The 16,018-nt window shown below is 34.5% G+C and overlaps 1 protein-coding gene across 1 annotated transcript; it reads right to left on the reverse strand.

Moving 5' to 3' along the window:
• Positions 1-632: 632 nt before the first annotated feature.
• On the reverse strand, positions 633-15,719 carry LOC136799840 (B-cell receptor-associated protein 31-like). The gene is made up of 8 exons (XM_067056543.1): positions 15,523-15,719; positions 7,775-7,875; positions 6,914-7,061; positions 5,915-6,047; positions 5,444-5,543; positions 4,990-5,090; positions 3,002-3,110; positions 633-1,022 (listed from the first exon to the last, which is right to left on the reverse strand). The coding sequence occupies exons 1-7, from the start codon at positions 15,612-15,614 to the stop codon at positions 3,039-3,041; spliced, it is 747 nt and encodes a 248-aa protein (XP_066912644.1). The 5' UTR covers positions 15,615-15,719; the 3' UTR covers positions 633-1,022; positions 3,002-3,038.
• Between the last annotated feature and the right edge of the window lie 299 nt (positions 15,720-16,018).

Genomic DNA, 16,018 nt, shown 5'->3' on the forward strand with positions numbered 1-16,018 from the left:
ATATGCGAATTTGATCGACACTTGAATGCTTATGGGATTCAAACTTTTGCCAGCAATGTGGATGGAGTGTTTCAGAAGAAGTATTCGGATGAAAGGAAAGAGAGATTGATTGATTATATAAAATGGAGCTATTACATGGATAGAAGCAACTTTCGGATTTGCCTTGAATTTGGTAGTGTGATTTTTACCATGTGATAATAAGGACTCGTTATTTGAAATGTGGATCATCAAGTCATCAAAAGATACTGCTCAGCAGATTTAACCCTAAAGACAATGAAATGAAAAGTTTTGAAAGGGGAGCAAATTGTTAGTGGACCGAAGGTCTTAAAAGTTGGTCAAAAGGCGATACGGAGCGTCAAAGGGGAGGGGGGGGGCAGTTTTGACCTACACCGGACCCACTCCATACTTTAAGTTGAAAGACTATTTTTGTTATTTTTTTAATATTTCGTAAAATGTAGGTAGACACAACATGAACGTGTGCCGAAATTGTATTTCTAAATGTTTTTAAAGAATTGTTACTTGTGGTTGATTTAAACCAGTTTAAACTTGTATATCAGTGTATTAGATTTTGTATTAAGACAGGTTAAAAGGAAAATGGAAGAAGAAAAGAAAACAAATATTTAAAATAACAATTTAATTTTGATTTCAATTTTATTCTACAGTGTAGGAAGGAATTTTCTTAAAATACTATCCAAAATTATACAAATAAAGAATTCCATAAGCGGCAGTAATGTAAAAAACCATTATCACAGAGAAGAATGTTTCAAAGTTCAGGTTGATTGAAATCAAGGACTTGCTATTGCTCAAATCTATTATAATCGTTTCTCTTGCCAACTAATTTTCAGTATACAACTAAACTAAAAAAACGAATCTGGGTAGGGCCCAACAAAATTTAATTTACCCTAAAATCTAATTGAAATAAAATATTCTTTTTACAACGCTCGGTTGAGAATAATCGATTAATTGAGCCGAGCCGAATCGAATTGAGTCGAGTCGAGTCGAGTTGAATTGAGACGTTTTCCCTGATGAAAGAAGAATGCATAAAAAGTTTTAATATTTCAAGAAATCATTGTCGTTCAGGGGGTGTACCAAGTCAGTGACTGTTACCTAGGGTACTACTGAGTTTGGAGTTTTCCAAAAAAATTAGCCACCACCCTTTTATGACACTGTGTAACTTTTTTCAGGTCGGGGCTTTACACACCATTGAGTACACTGTACTAATTTTCCCCAAGCCGGGTCTTTGATACCACCTTTTAGTACACTGTACTGACGTTTTTCCACACTCGGGTTTATTTGCACCTCAGTAAACTGACTGATTCTCCAGGACGGATTTTGATACACCCTTTTGTCTAGTGTTTTTTCGAAATAATTTAGAAACCCCCTATAGTGCACTTCTAATTCTCTGGCCAGTATAAGTTTAATGCAACCCATATACAAAGCTCTTGTAAGCATTTGCTAGAATTCAGCACCAAATTATATAAAAGGATAACGATTGAATATAGAATATGAATCCTATTAGTACAAACACTGAAACAATAAACAGACAAAGCAAGTCATAAAAAGGAGGAGGCACTCCAGGAAGTGACCTACTGGAGTGGCTAGGGTGGTTTTTGGACTTGGAAAGTGCACTGTAGGGTTGAGTGGGAATCCGTGGGAAAAAATTTATAAAAATAAAATGATTTAAAATACCCCCCCCGGTAAAATTAGAGAAATTTCAAACTTTCCTGAAACGGGTAAAAAAAATCGAAAATACACTATAAGGTCGATTTTCAGCCAAATTTCCTGCATGTAGTGCACCTGGTAAATCAATCAGCGTGGGGCATAGGTGATGTCGAAGGACATTGCATTGGTGATATCTGAATAGGAATTAGGGATAGTAAAGACACTTGCAATAATGTACAAGTGATACTTATGGACCTCCTGGTATGCATACACATTCATATGTACTCGTGAGCATAACGTTAAACATCACTTCAACACAAATAGTGACGATTATTAAAATTAGGTCGTTTTCTTTAAAAAAGAACGTTTAGAACAAAAGTCTCTCTTGAAATTTTTCTATTAAGACTTGGTGAGCATAACAAGACCTATTCCCTCTCAAAAAATGAGTAATTGGCTAAGAACCTTGCGTATGCTTTTATAGTGATTTTCTTATCAAGATGCATTTTTCGAGCTGAAAGTTTATTTACAAAAATTCTGAACCCCTTTTACCTACTTTCATGCAAAAATCTTTTTTTGCGTTTTGGACAAATGCCCAAAAACATTTTTTCGAAAATGGGCTCAGTCCATTCGAGGTTTCTCGTTATGCATCTTTGATGCAAAAATATATAAAGACTGAAAGACACTCGAGAAAAGCTATACCACTAAGTAATTGATAATGTTGCTTACAAAAAAATATTACACTGGCCAAGTTTTTCTAAAAAACACTCAAGCAACCACAATTCAGTCTAAACCACATATCTTCAAGTAAGCCCTCATGAGAAAAAACATCTATATCATAAGAAATGCGTAATTGATAGAACATGATGTATGTTATTAATAGTGATTTATAGATAACCATGCGTTTTTAAGCTAACAATTTTGTGCAAAAATGCTTGATCCATCTTTGACCTATGTGGTCCTACTTTCAGCAAAAATCAGAAAAAATTAATGATCCAATTTCACAAAGCCAAAAAAACCGTTTTTTAGCCGTTTTTTGGCCAAATTGCCCAAAAAAATTGTTTCGAAATCGGGCTCCGCACATTGGCCACCAGTTGCACTTTGTACCAAAAATCAAATGATTCCTATGATTCAATCTCAAGAAAAGCTGGTAACGAACGGACGGACGGACGGACAGAGGTGAATTTATAGGACCTCCACCCCACCGGGGTAGGTCCAAAAACTACTTTGATGCTTTTATGTAGCAAGTTTCGACAACTACATACAAATAGACGAGTATTTTCGGGTATTTCCATAATAAAAATTCATTCAAAGCTTATCAATAGAGAAATTCAACACTTACAATGAATGAAGTCCAATAAACCATTTTCCATTCATTTTCAGTCATCTTTCTTGCTCGAATCATCATCTCCAACCGATGCTGCACTTTCACCCAAAATTCGCAACTTTTTCTAAAAATAAACATCATGAATTCCATATGTGACTAACAGACATTTCCACTGTTTAGCAGGCTAGAAGTCAAGCTTGAAAATAGGAATAAAACTTCTTTTGATGTGGTAACTATCAGTGGGGGTCAAAGTTTCAAGAACCATATAAACTTTTTCTCTTGACTTTCACTTGGTCAATTGCAATTAATAGGCCCGTGACTACGGACAAAAACTAACATCTAAAATGGGAGTACAAACGCTGTAAAGTTGTTCCTAAGCTACAGGTTGGGTTTTTGCTTAAATACTAGAGGAAAGGCATTATTTCAAATTAATTTTAAAACAACAAAAGTAAGAAAATATGACAAATTGGGCAAAATGCTTGAACTAACGCATTTAAAAACGTGACAACGGACACGGTTTTTAATGATTCTGACGAGGCATCCCCATTCCTTGGTGCTTTTGGGTAAATGTTAATCATAGCCTAAAGATAGAAGTATTCTCATTTTTCTCTGTGTGGTACCATTCCTATCAAGTTCATAGACCCCGAAAATTTGAAAATTTTGAAATATAAAGATCTGTTGATTTTTTATGGTTGTTTTGCACTGCATTGTTTCTTTGTTGAATCAGGACAAAGACAACAAATGGGTAATTTTTTATTACTTTGGAAATGATTATTCTTTCTGACCTATCCTCGCACGCAAATGTAAAATGCACACACACAGAAAGGATTGACTATTAACATATATCTATGGGTGATTTAATGTCCCCTTCAATAGAACAAAATACATGGTTTTTTAAGCGAGTCGTATATTCTCCCTTCCTTTAAATCTATTTCTCCCTAACCCATTCCTTTGACTAACGAACTTTTTTTATTTTTTCTTTACCTCTTTTTGCCGGTGTTAGAAACCCCCCTTTGGAGCTTATGAAATTTCATCTCGGTAGGATGATTTTCTGACTCGGACACTTCTTGATGAGCCTCTTGTTCGCTACCACTCCCCTTTAGGGCTTTTCATTTTTTTTGCCCGTACTTCTTTTTTAAGACAAAAATAAAAGAAAATGCAGCTTCCTGGCTTTCTTGGAATTTTCTTTACATGTGACCACGGACCAGTAGGGTAGGCATGCATAACAGCCGAAAAACACAAGGTAAGCAAAGCAGATTTTGATATTATATTTTTCCTATGGTTGTCAGTACTCTATCACAGCTTTGTGTACTGCTACTCATATTTGGATGAAAAAAGTTTCTGCCAAAGTTCTTTTTTTCAAGCCATTTTGTCTTTTTTGTATTAAAGCTTCCCCCCCCGCCGCGTGAAAAATGGACTTTAAAGAAAGATTTTCTGGATTCTCACACTTCAACATATGTATATTCAAGAGAAAATGAAAACTTATGTTATTTCTGAATTTGAAATTTTGACCTAGATGTTAATTTTCTCATGGAATTCATGACATATTCTCACTGCCCATAATCTGTTAGGAGCCAAATTTGAATTTTCACTTAGAACCTTGTTAAACCAGGACCTATCATACTTAGGAATAGAGCTTTCTAGCTGAAAATTGTCCTTCAAATTTCCATAAAACCCTTTACATAATTACTTATAATCACATACAAAAATCCAAAAACTGGCTTGGAGATGCTTAGATCAAGAAATTGACAAGACTGAAAAAACTTGAAGGATGCTTAGATACTAAGCAAGATTTCAGTGAAATCCAAAAATATCCAAAATCGGAGAATTTTTCCTAGCAGACTCAAGGTAATACTTAGCATATGCTTAAATTTTAACCATTTCTGAGCCTATATAGATATAGATAGATAATGCTTATAAGTGCAATGTTTATAAAAAAATATGATGAATTATGCCCATCCAAACAATGGCTTTAAATATAAAGAATTTGATTTTCTCTTTACCTCCATAGCGTTTCGTTCATCAGCCATTCTGTTGTATTCGGTGGTCAAATTTTCAGATTGTTGTTTCATGGCTGTTAAATCCTTCTCTGCTTTCTCCAATTCTGAAAAGTGGAATGATTCGAAGTTTATAACGAAGGAAATTAATGCTCAGTATTATACAGTCGATTTGATATTTACTAATGGAAATATGATCAGGACGTCTGAAGATTTTTTTTCAAGGATTAGGTGGTCATTTTCAAAATGTCCCGTACACACGCTGAACGTATAAGCCGCACTAGGCTCAGCTTTAGTATAAATAAAGCTTACATGAACACACCATCAAAATATACCAAAAATAAAGCAAATCCATAGTATACATGCTAGACGAATAAATTAAATTCAAAATTGCGTATGGTAAAGACATTATTATACAGTCTGAGGTTTTAGCACCGACCCCCTTGAGAGATACACTTACTATCTTTCTTGTCTTTCAGTTCTTTCTTCAAGATATCGATGTGATTTTCCATGTTTTCTTTTTGTTCGTTCTCTTCGTTAGCATCTCTTCTCTTTCCTTTCTAAAATATGTTAAAAGTATATTTAGCGTTTTCGAACTCCCCTTGAAGCTCAAGAAGAAGATATTTTAATCACTGATGCTCGAGTTTGTAAAACCGATGGGGAAGAAATCTGAAATGAGTCATATTTCGCTCGGAACTGGAAAAAGTTCATGTAGTTTGCTAAAAAAACCTGTCTTTCAGCCGTTTTATTTGTTTCATATTCTTCTAATGATTTTCATCGGAAATATGCTTCCTCCCGAGTAATAAATGTTAGAGATCAGTCAGATATTCAAAGCCAGTAAAAAGCAGGAAAAAGCCAGTTACAGTCTCGAGTAAGATTTCTCGATTCAAGTTTACTAGCTTTTTTTGGAACACCCTTGATATGAACTTACAGACAACTTTTCGTTCTCTTCTAACAATTTTTGAGCTTGTTCCGAAGCTCCTTGTGCTTGCTTGATGGCCGCTGCGTGAGATGCTTCTAAGGTTGCTTGTTTGGAAATCAATGTCACCAAGCGACGCAAGACACTAGAAAGATATAGGAAAAATATTTCATGAGATAGTTGTAATTACTTTACTGTGATTGAGGTAAGAAAAATTAAAGCTGCGCGGACCTGCCTGAATGATCATAGAAAGGTGCCCAGTGGTAAAGCTTCAAATTAATTCGCTAGAGGACAGAATCAAGTAAATTAGGGCCAAATTTGGAGGTTCTTGGCTCACTCGTTGACCAAGAATGGTCAAAAAACGGTCAAAATCTTAAAAAAGTGGATTTTTGTCAAATTTTTGTATTTTTTTGACTTTTTAGCTTAAAATCTTGCTGAAAAGACTCATTTTTGATTTTTTTTTCCTTGACCATGAAGCCCAATCCAATTCCTAAGAGTTAGACCAAAAATTACGATTTCTAACTCAAACTGGGCATTATTGTTTGATATATACGACATTGGCACTTAAAGGGTTAACTTTTGAGAATTTTTCCACCCACCCCCTTATTCCAAACACCTTGCTTATCAGGTACTAGAGATTAGAAAGTCTTGAATTCTCAAAGGGCCATCTGTGACAAAAGTCAACATCTTTCGTCTGTCTTAAGTATCATAAAATCTTTTTTTACAGATTCTACTAAAAGAGTAAAAAGTTCCTTGCCCTGACTAAGAGGGAATAAGATACAAATAAACCTGCAGTCAGGAGCAATATAGGCCATTTCACAGTCTAAATGGATCATGGGTAATCAGGACTGATTGCACCCGGATAACGGTTTCCCGTTGGTTGGACGCAAAAATCTTCAAAAATTTCTCAAAACATTGGACCAATAGTAAGTCGTTATTAGCGCGCAATGGTCCTGATTACCCATTACGCTTTGCGACTGTGAAATGAATGGCCTATAAAAAGTTTCGTACAGTAACATGAATAAAGCAAAGCCAGTGATGTAGAGGTTACGTTGAGCGCGGAATAATTTCATGTGTGCTTGAACTTCAGCTTGTGGGTTGTTAGCAAGATTGTTGTCAAATTTGATGTTGGAAAATTTATGTGCTTTGTGAATGGATTCTAGAAACGAAACAAGAATACTTAATTTTGAGGCCATATAGAGTGTGTCCCAAAAAAGCAAGCAGATTTTTATAAAAGGTAAAATCCTCAAAGCTCATTATCTAAATTGGGCTTAGAATAATTGAATTAAAATAACAATTCTCTGTTCAATCAATAGCTACTCAATTCCCAAGATGATTGAATAGGGTTTTTCAAATTAAAATAGTAAGTACACAATTTATAAAATTTGGCATTATAATTACGAGAATTTTACTTCATAAAAATTGTATCGCTTTCTGCTTATGACATACGTCAATCAATCGTACAAAAAGAAGCAATTTTGTACCAAGATCTAAAATTTTCCAACTATTCAGAGGGATGACTATAGAGAAACTTCAAAAAAAATCAACTATCAGGGTCGCATCACAAACAATACTGGGATTGAAATTGAAAAATAATTTAAATCATATCAACTAAAAGATACCGTAAGTTGGTCTAATGGCGACATCCCTATTCTAATTCCAACACCCAGTTTTAGGGTTAAAAATAATAGTAAGGTCAGAATCACTGATAGACAAAAGATTCTCTCTGGTCGCTTAAGCAAAGAAATACAGTTTCCATAAGCGATTCCGACCTTTCTACTATTCCTATCTCTAAAGAAGGGTGTCGGGATTAGAATAGTGATGTTGACATTAGACTAAGTTATGGAATGAAATTATAATGGTATTACTCACCAATAAATAAGATCAGCATAAAGAAAACAAAGGAGTTGAAAATGAAATTTCCATATTGTTTGATAATAGCCAAAAGTCTTGATGTGAAGATCGATTGCCATCTACAATAAGAAAAAAATTCATAGAAAGTGAGCACAAAATTGAAGTTTGAAAGTGAAAGCAGTTGGATAATATCATGTTTATTGGGCGACGTTGTGTTTGCAAGACATGTAGGCCAGCGTCCGAGGTTCAGAAAAGGCCTTAAAAATGGTTTTCGTAGGGCATCCCTTAGAGGGCAAATTTTTGATATTATGCTCCTAATAGGGTGTAGAATTGACAAAAAAAATTTGCCCTTCGAATCTCCTGCAGTTTTCGAGTGAATCGATTTTTAGTTAATCGATAGAACTTATCAAGGGTCCCCCTTACTAACGGTTTTTTCGAAGTCTGAAAATTAAATATCTGATGGTACCAACTGATTCAGCTTGAAAAATAGATAAAGAAAATGGGGTAATTTTCGACCACCTGGTGCCAAGAAATGGCATTTTTAAGGCGAAAAATCGACGTTTTGGGCGTTTTCCGATGACGTCAGCCTTTTCCTGGAAGCATTTTCACAAAAAATTTTTTCATTCCCACGGCTGGATAGCCGTGAATTAGTAGTATCCAAAAATGGTATTGTTTGTTAACTTTCGATGTCTAAATCTCGAGATAATTCATTTTAAGGTGGGTAAATATGCTGAAAAACTGCTCACTCAGCAAAAAATATCGATAATTTTTAATATTTAAAACCAAAGTATCTTGAGATTTGGACATCGAAAGTTAACAAACAATACCATTTTTGGATACTACTAATTCAGGGCTAACCAGCTGTTTAATATCCAAATGCATCACTGAATACAAAGACCAATCTCAAAAAAATAGTCAAAATGAGGTATTCTTCTTCTCTGACAAATTTAAATTTTAGTATGGAAGTGCAGTAGTGGCCTGTCTTTATTTTTTTGGTGGTGTATGCTACAAATTTGGCGCCACTAAACCATAGCATTTTGCCCCCTACTACACTCTAGAGCCTGTATCACACACAATCATTTCCATGCAGCTGATAGTAGGGTTTGCAATGTTGAGGAATTATTTTGCTTAGACCTTTACAATGCAAAACTTTGACTTAAAAAACCAAGCCGAAATCATTAAAGGGGAACTCAACAAATTTGACATTTTTATTTGTATCCTGATTTTTGGTAATATTAAGTATAAAAATGAGAAAGAAAGTATACCTTATTGGAACTAATTTTCACGGGAACTAATTTTTGCGGTCGAAAAAAAATATCTGAAAAATTGCATTTCGCGGGTTTTAATTTTCGCGGGTTTTTCCATTCTGGAATTTTTGCGGGTTTTAATTTTCGCTGTTTTGCCCTTTTTTGGAGAAATTTCTTTCATTTTCCTAGCAATTTTTCAAACATTTCGATAAAATTGGAAAAAATTGTATTTCGCGGGAATTAATTTTCGCGGTTTTCAAGTCTCAAAATTTTTCGCGGGATCAAATTATCGCGTTTTTGATGAAAAACCGTGAAAAATGCTAAAATTAAAACCCGCAAAAATTAGTTCCAATAAGGTATAAGTTCCGATCTCTCAAATAAAAATCATGAAAAATCTCTCTTAACTTCAGTTAAAAATATGTTCAAAAAATCACCCCCTTTCTTTTAAAAAAAGATAGACTTCTCTTTGGATTATGACGTCACTGCATTCAGAAAATAGAACAAATTCAGGTATGACTACAGTATGTTTTCAGAGTTATGTTTTAAATAAGAAATAAATACATAGAAAAGTATTCCTGGTAAATTGTGGGTGATTTAGCTGAATAACAATAAGAAATCCAACAAGAAACACAAAAATTTAGTCACAAACCCTCTACTGAAGGGCCTGTCTTCACTGATTTTTAGCCTGAGAAGATAAGCATCTTCCTCTTTCTGAATACGGCTACGTCATAAAACAGCTGAAAGTGCGTCTTTTTTATTTGATAAAAAATTTCATTTTAGTAGAGGGGAGCCTCTTTTTAAAAGCTCATTAAACAAATTTTTAGAGTGAAAGGAGAGTTGCAACCTTGAAATTTTGAAATTTATCGTTGAAACAAACCATTTCAGGATAGAAACAAAAAAATCCAAAATTTGTTGAGTTCCCCTTTAAGGAACTCTTATAACGAATTGATCTAGTAAAGGATTAGTTACATTCTAGAGGTGACCTTTCTAAAAACATATTGGTAAGTTTTCTCCCCATAGAGCTTTTTCAGCTGCCAACTTAAGATGTTCATTTGGCGTGAGATAAAAATTTCGAAGGAAAATCCGAAATTTTAGCCCGATTTTTCCGATTTTCCGACTTCGGAAAACGGAAAATTTTTTCCAAAAAATCGGAAAATCGGGGAAATTTATTCCGAAATTAGGTAATCGGGGAAATTTATTCCAAAAATCGGAAAATCGGGGAAATTTCTTTCAAATATTAAAAAAAATGCGTGAGAAATCAAACTTTTGAAAAATTGCGTGAGACAGTGTTGGAATGCGTGAGTCTCACGTCCAATGTGTGAGAGTTGGCACCTCTGCTTTTTCTTGGAAAGTAAGTCAAAATTAGTGAAATTAGTTTTCGAGGTTAGCAAGGGTTAATACTTTTCATCTATGGCTCAAAATTTTGGTAATTTCTCATGGTTTTTTATGTTAATTTTATTGAAAAACACCAGTTTTCATAAAATTCCTTTAGAAAATTAAGTGGCATTCTTTTGATTAAAAAGGATTAAGGGCTTTTGCAGCATCAATTTTTGATACACATTTCAGCAGGACACTTGTGTCCATCCATCTATCTATATATTTAAGTAACATTAGGCCCAAAGGCCCATTCTCGCTCTTGTGTGACTAGCTGCAATCGCTGGCAAATTGTGGTGCCTTCAAAGTGTAAATATGAATGGCAGATTTGGTAAGTCTTGGTACCATTTTTATCTTTTCCAACTTGCCCTCCTCAAAAATGAAGAAGAACAATGATGTCAACCTAAGCATAGGTTTTACAGGGGGGAAATTTGTGCCCTCCATTTCTAGGCAGTCTCAATCAGACGGCAAAATCAAATTTTGAGTTAGAATTATTAAACATCAATTGACGTTAGTGGGTGGGTGGGTTTTTTTTTCAAATCCAGAAACATAAATTTTTCATTCAATGGCAAATGTTACTTCTTGCCATGTTTCTTTTTGATTGCTTTGTCTATTTTGAAAACCAAAACAAACGGCCCAATGTTTATAAATGTCCTCTCTTTGTTGGACGGCCCGCACGGCCCTTGAATTTTGCAGATGGCTGTTTGTTTTTATTCTGCTGCTATATACTACAGATATATTACAGTAATTTGCAACAAGTTTAGAAATTATCTCCATTATTTTTTTAATATAAACTATGCGAGCCATAGCAAAAATTAATTAATTTTGATTTTAAGAGGAGTTTTGGCTGTTTGATGTTTTTGGGTGTGGGTGGCGGCAATTGACGTTTTTGTATCCTAAAATCAATTTTTGAGTGACCCCTAACCAATCATGTAAAATGCAAGGGTGATTTGCATGAAATTGTTCCGAAAGGCTGAAAAAAATCTCAAAATTTTTTTCTCAAAAATTTAACTTCTTTTGGTGTTTTTGTATCCTCTAGGGGTCAGGTTTTAAGAAAAAAGTAGTTTCATCACACTTTACAAGCTGTTTTCCTGTTTTAAATTTTTTCCAGGTTAGGTTTTACAGCTAAAAATTTGTCCCGTTAACAGCCTCTCAATTTGAAGAGAAAATTGTAATTCAGAACCAAATAACTTTTGGGAAATCTTCACTAACCTTTTGACTTTCAGAAAAACTTAACTATTTCATTCTAAAATAGGTCCATCAGAGTCTTTGGGGTATCTGTGGTATACACTATTGTACTTGAATAGGGGAAAAATCACTCAAACCCTAACTTTCATTTATACAACTAACTTAAAAAATCTTGGATATTTTAAAGAAGCAATATGGTGTAGATTTACCAATCAATGCAAAATATTGGGTCAAAATAGAACTTCCTTGTAAAATTTAATAATTTTTAAATTTTGTCGCGTACAGGACAAATAGAAATCCTAATTTTGTCCTGTACCCAACACACAAAGCGTGAAATATTCCGAAAAAACTTTTAGTGCATCTTGATACATACATATAAGAGTGACTTCAGGGAATACAAAAATTTTTTTGTACATGTTACTGATTTTGAGTATTTCACTCTGTCATGTACGGGATAAGTGTGATTTTTTTTCAGCATGATGAACATCTCAGCGCAAATTTGATTAAAAAAAGTAATTTCTTTTTAGATAAAAGTGTCTGTACAGTAACCAGCAAAACAACCCTATTACACTAATTTTTGGCCAAAAAAAGTTTTATCGTCAACTGCTCTAACTTGGGACGACTGGTCTAAACATGGGATTGTTGCATATCTGGTCTGTATTTTCACTTACTGTAAAATCGAAAGAGAAATTGTGTATTTTTCGATACGCAGTTCCTTAACTCAAATCAAATGACTTTGGAGGTTTGGTGAAATGGTGGTAAAATTACCATCCCCTGCCATCCCATGTTTTGTCAGATAGTCCCAAAGTTAGAGCAGTCGATGGTACTTATCTCACAGCAAGCTCAAATAATATGGAAAACCATGTCATTTTTCATTTTGGAACAATTTTGCACGAATCACCCGCAAATTCTTGTTTACATTTAAACAAATTGTGAAAATCATATGTTGGAAGTTTATTGGGCTTGGATCACAAGATTTACGTTTGTGGTTTGTGGCTACGTCCAGTTTGCAGCAGAGTATGGCAGAAATCATCGAGATCTCGAGGGCAGAGTGTGTATCAGTTTCAAGGGCAGGGGCAAATTTTTGATAATTTTCTGGTCTCTCAGTAGCAAAATCACTGAAAATTGCCAGTTTTGTTACTTTTCCTGTTTTTTTAGCAGCCTTTCTGGGTGGGTACACAAAGTTTAAGAGCAGGATTTCAATGTTATAATTTTTCCTTGGGGGCAGCCATGACATGCTCTGAAAACTAACTGGGGCTATATACAGTACGTTTGGTTTCGGGAGGAGATTCTTCTTCCCTATCACTAATTGTGAAAAGTTATTTTACAAAGTTGAACAGCACACAATTTTATTTCAAGTGGGGTGAAAGCATCAAAAAGGAGCTTCCTAAATCAATTTCAGGGATCGAATTAGCGTATCGCATTTCGCAATTCGCGAAGCGTTTTTGGATTACTTACAATAGGGTGTAAACTGGATTTTGAATTTTAGAGTTTCAAAATTGTCACAATTTTTTATCAAAATTTATTATATTGTAAGACTTTTTGCGCAATTTTGAGGTCCATAAGTCAAAAATCCACTGTTTGCCCCAGGGGTATCTGATTCGCGGTAGTAGCAAAAAACGGCAAAAATGGCATTTTTTGTCCATTTTAAGACTATTAAAGGTCAGGAAATGGTCAAAATGGTTTCTAAATGGTGTCTTGTACTAATATTCAACACAAAAAGACAAAATAACCCCAGCGAGATCGCTCAATGTTTCAATTTCAGGCTAAAAAGGCCGATTTTCTCGGATTCTGGGTAGCAAAATGCATGAAAGCAGCATTTTTGAGGACCCACAACTTTTAAACTTTTTAAGGTACACACTTGAAATTTTCAGCAATGAAACACTTCAGAGAAAGCTCCAGGAAAAATCAAACTTGAAGTTTTCAAATATTTCCTATAAATCCATAATGGCGCCCTAGAAATTGAGTTTTCATGCTAAATGCCAACATTTCAATTCAAGCTAAAACTTGGTTTTCTCTGGCTAAAATCTCAAAAATGGTTTCAAATGGTGTCCTGAAATCTTTGGGTGTTGAAAGTATTCAGGAAAAACTCTGGGAGAATCAAAATGGTTTGGGTTAGAAATTTGCCAAAGTCCGCCATATGGAATTGCATTTCCACTTAAAACGCGATATTTAGAGTTAAAGTCTAATTTTCTCAGACTAAAATCTCAAAAATGGTTTCAAATGGTGTCCTGAAATCTTTTGGTGTTGAAAGTATTCTGAAAATACTCTGGGAAATCAAAATGGTTTGGGTCAGAAATTTGCCCAAGTCTGCCATTATGGTATTGCATTTCCCACTAAAACGCAATATTTAGAGTTAAAGTCTGATTTTCTCAGGCTAAAATCTCAAAAATGGTTTCAAATAGGGTCCTGAAATCTTTTGGTGTTGAAAGTATTCTGGATATACTCTGGGAGAACCAAAATGGTTTGGGTTTGAAATTTGCCCAAGTCTGCCATTATGGTATTGCATTTCCCACTAAAACGCAATATTTAGAGTTAAAGTCTGATTTTCTCAGGCTAAAATCTCAAAAATGGTTTCAAATAGGGTCCTGATTCTTTTGGTGTTGAAAGTATCTGGGAACACTCAAGGAAAATCATAGTGGTTCCATGGTCATATTATGCCAACGTCTGCCATTATGAATTCATTTCTTTAGAAGAAACACTCAAGCTTACTCAAAACATTGTGTTTTAGAATGAAATACAATTCAATAATGGCAGACTTTGGCAAATTTTGACCAAAAACCATTTTGGTGTTTCCCATAGTATTTCCAGAATACTTTCAACACCCAAAAGATTTCAGGACCCTTTTGAAACCACTTTTGAGATTTAGCCTGAGAAAATTAGAGTTTAGCTCTAAATATTGCGTTTTAGTGGGAAATGCAATTCCATAATGGCGAACTTTGGCAAATTTCTAACCCGAACCATTTTGGTTCTCCCAGAGTATATCCAGAATACTATAAACACCAAAAGATTTCAGGACCCTACTGAAACCATTTTTGAGATTCTAGCCTGAGAAAATGAGACTTTAACTCTAAAAATCGCATTTTAGTGGGAAATGCAATACAATAATGGCAGACTTAGGCAAATTTCTGACCCAAACCATTTTGATTCTCCCAGAGTATTTTCAGAATACTTCCAAGATTCAAAGATTTCAGAACACCATTTAAAATCATTTTTAGATTTTAGCCCAAGAAAACCAATTTTAGCTTGAAAATTTGGCATTTAGCATGAAAACTCAATTTCTAGGGCGCCATTATGGATTTATAGGAAATATTTGAAACACTCACGTTTTTTTTTTGGAGCTTTCTCTGAAGTGTTTCATTGCTGAAATTTCAAGTGTGTACCTTAAAAGTTTAAAAGTTGTGGGTCCTCAAAAATGCTGCTTTCATGCATTTTGCTACCCAGAATCCCGAGAAAATCGGTCCTTTTTAGCCTGAAATTGAAACATTGAGCGATCTCGCTGGGGTTATTTTGTCTTTTTGTGTTGAATATTAGTACAAGACACGATTTAGAAACCATTTTGACCATTTCCTGGCCTTTTATAGTCTTAAAATGGACAAAAAATGCCATTTTTGCTGTTTTTTGCTACTACCGCGAATCAGATACCCCTGGGGCAAACAGTGGATTTTTGACGTATGGACCTAAAAATTGCGCAAGAAGTCTAACAATATGATAAATTTTGATAAAAAATTGTGACAATTTTGAAAATCCAAAAAAAGTATTTTTTCATGGTTCCAGTTTACACCCTACTTACAACTTACAAGCTAAAAATTGAAAATTGATCCATCTTAGGATACAAAATCACGCTTATCAAAAAATTGCGATGCATTTTCTATCCCTTATTTTGATTAGATTCTCTAATGTAAAAAAAGGCTTTTAAAACAAAAAAATATCACAGGACAGGAATGTAAAAAATACCTTGCATTTGAGATGAAATCAAGACAAAGTAGTACTCCAATTCCAACTTCAGCATAAAGAAAAGCTGCAGCGGAAAGCCACTGCAATGACATTTTGATTTCGATTTCAGTGGAGGTGTGTGTTGAATTCTCTTTGTCGTCCTCACAGAGCAAGTAAAAGAGTAAAAGATGACTGAACTGATCTTTGGACTTCTTTCTCAGCGCTTTATTTTTCCGTGACCATTTTAATTTTTTCTGCTGACCTCAGCACTGACGGGTCAATCATTGGTTTAACACACGTAAAGAAAATCTTGCGAGTCCAAGCATTTTACTTTTCCAAAATCATCAAAATAATTACCTGAGTTATCATTGGCCAATTTTGCGATATTTTATTTATTCGAGCTCGGTATCAAATTTGGTCGAAACTTCAGTTTTACCCTTCGATTTTTCACAATTTTTGAACTTTTTGTAGAGACTAAGTAATTGCGGGGCATACAGCATACAGTACAGAGAATCCT

This window comes from Clytia hemisphaerica, unplaced genomic scaffold, assembly GCF_902728285.1.
Source record: "Clytia hemisphaerica strain Z4C2 unplaced genomic scaffold, Clytia hemisphaerica genome assembly, whole genome shotgun sequence".
Taxonomy (NCBI): Eukaryota; Metazoa; Cnidaria; class Hydrozoa; order Leptothecata; family Clytiidae; genus Clytia; species Clytia hemisphaerica.

Bases quoted from the DNA above. Each gene is read 5' to 3' on its own strand.
- LOC136799840 (XM_067056543.1), bottom strand. From the start codon at position 15,614: ATGTCATTGCAGTGGCTTTCCGCTGCAGCTTTTCTTTATGCTGAAGTT. The intron at 5,544-5,914 runs GTAAGTTCATAT...AACATATTTTAG, and splicing joins AAGAGAACGAAAAGTTGTCT to AAAGGAAAGAGAAGAGATGC. The intron at 5,091-5,443 runs GTAAGTGTATCT...TCCACTTTTCAG, and splicing joins ACTGAAAGACAAGAAAGATA to AATTGGAGAAAGCAGAGAAG.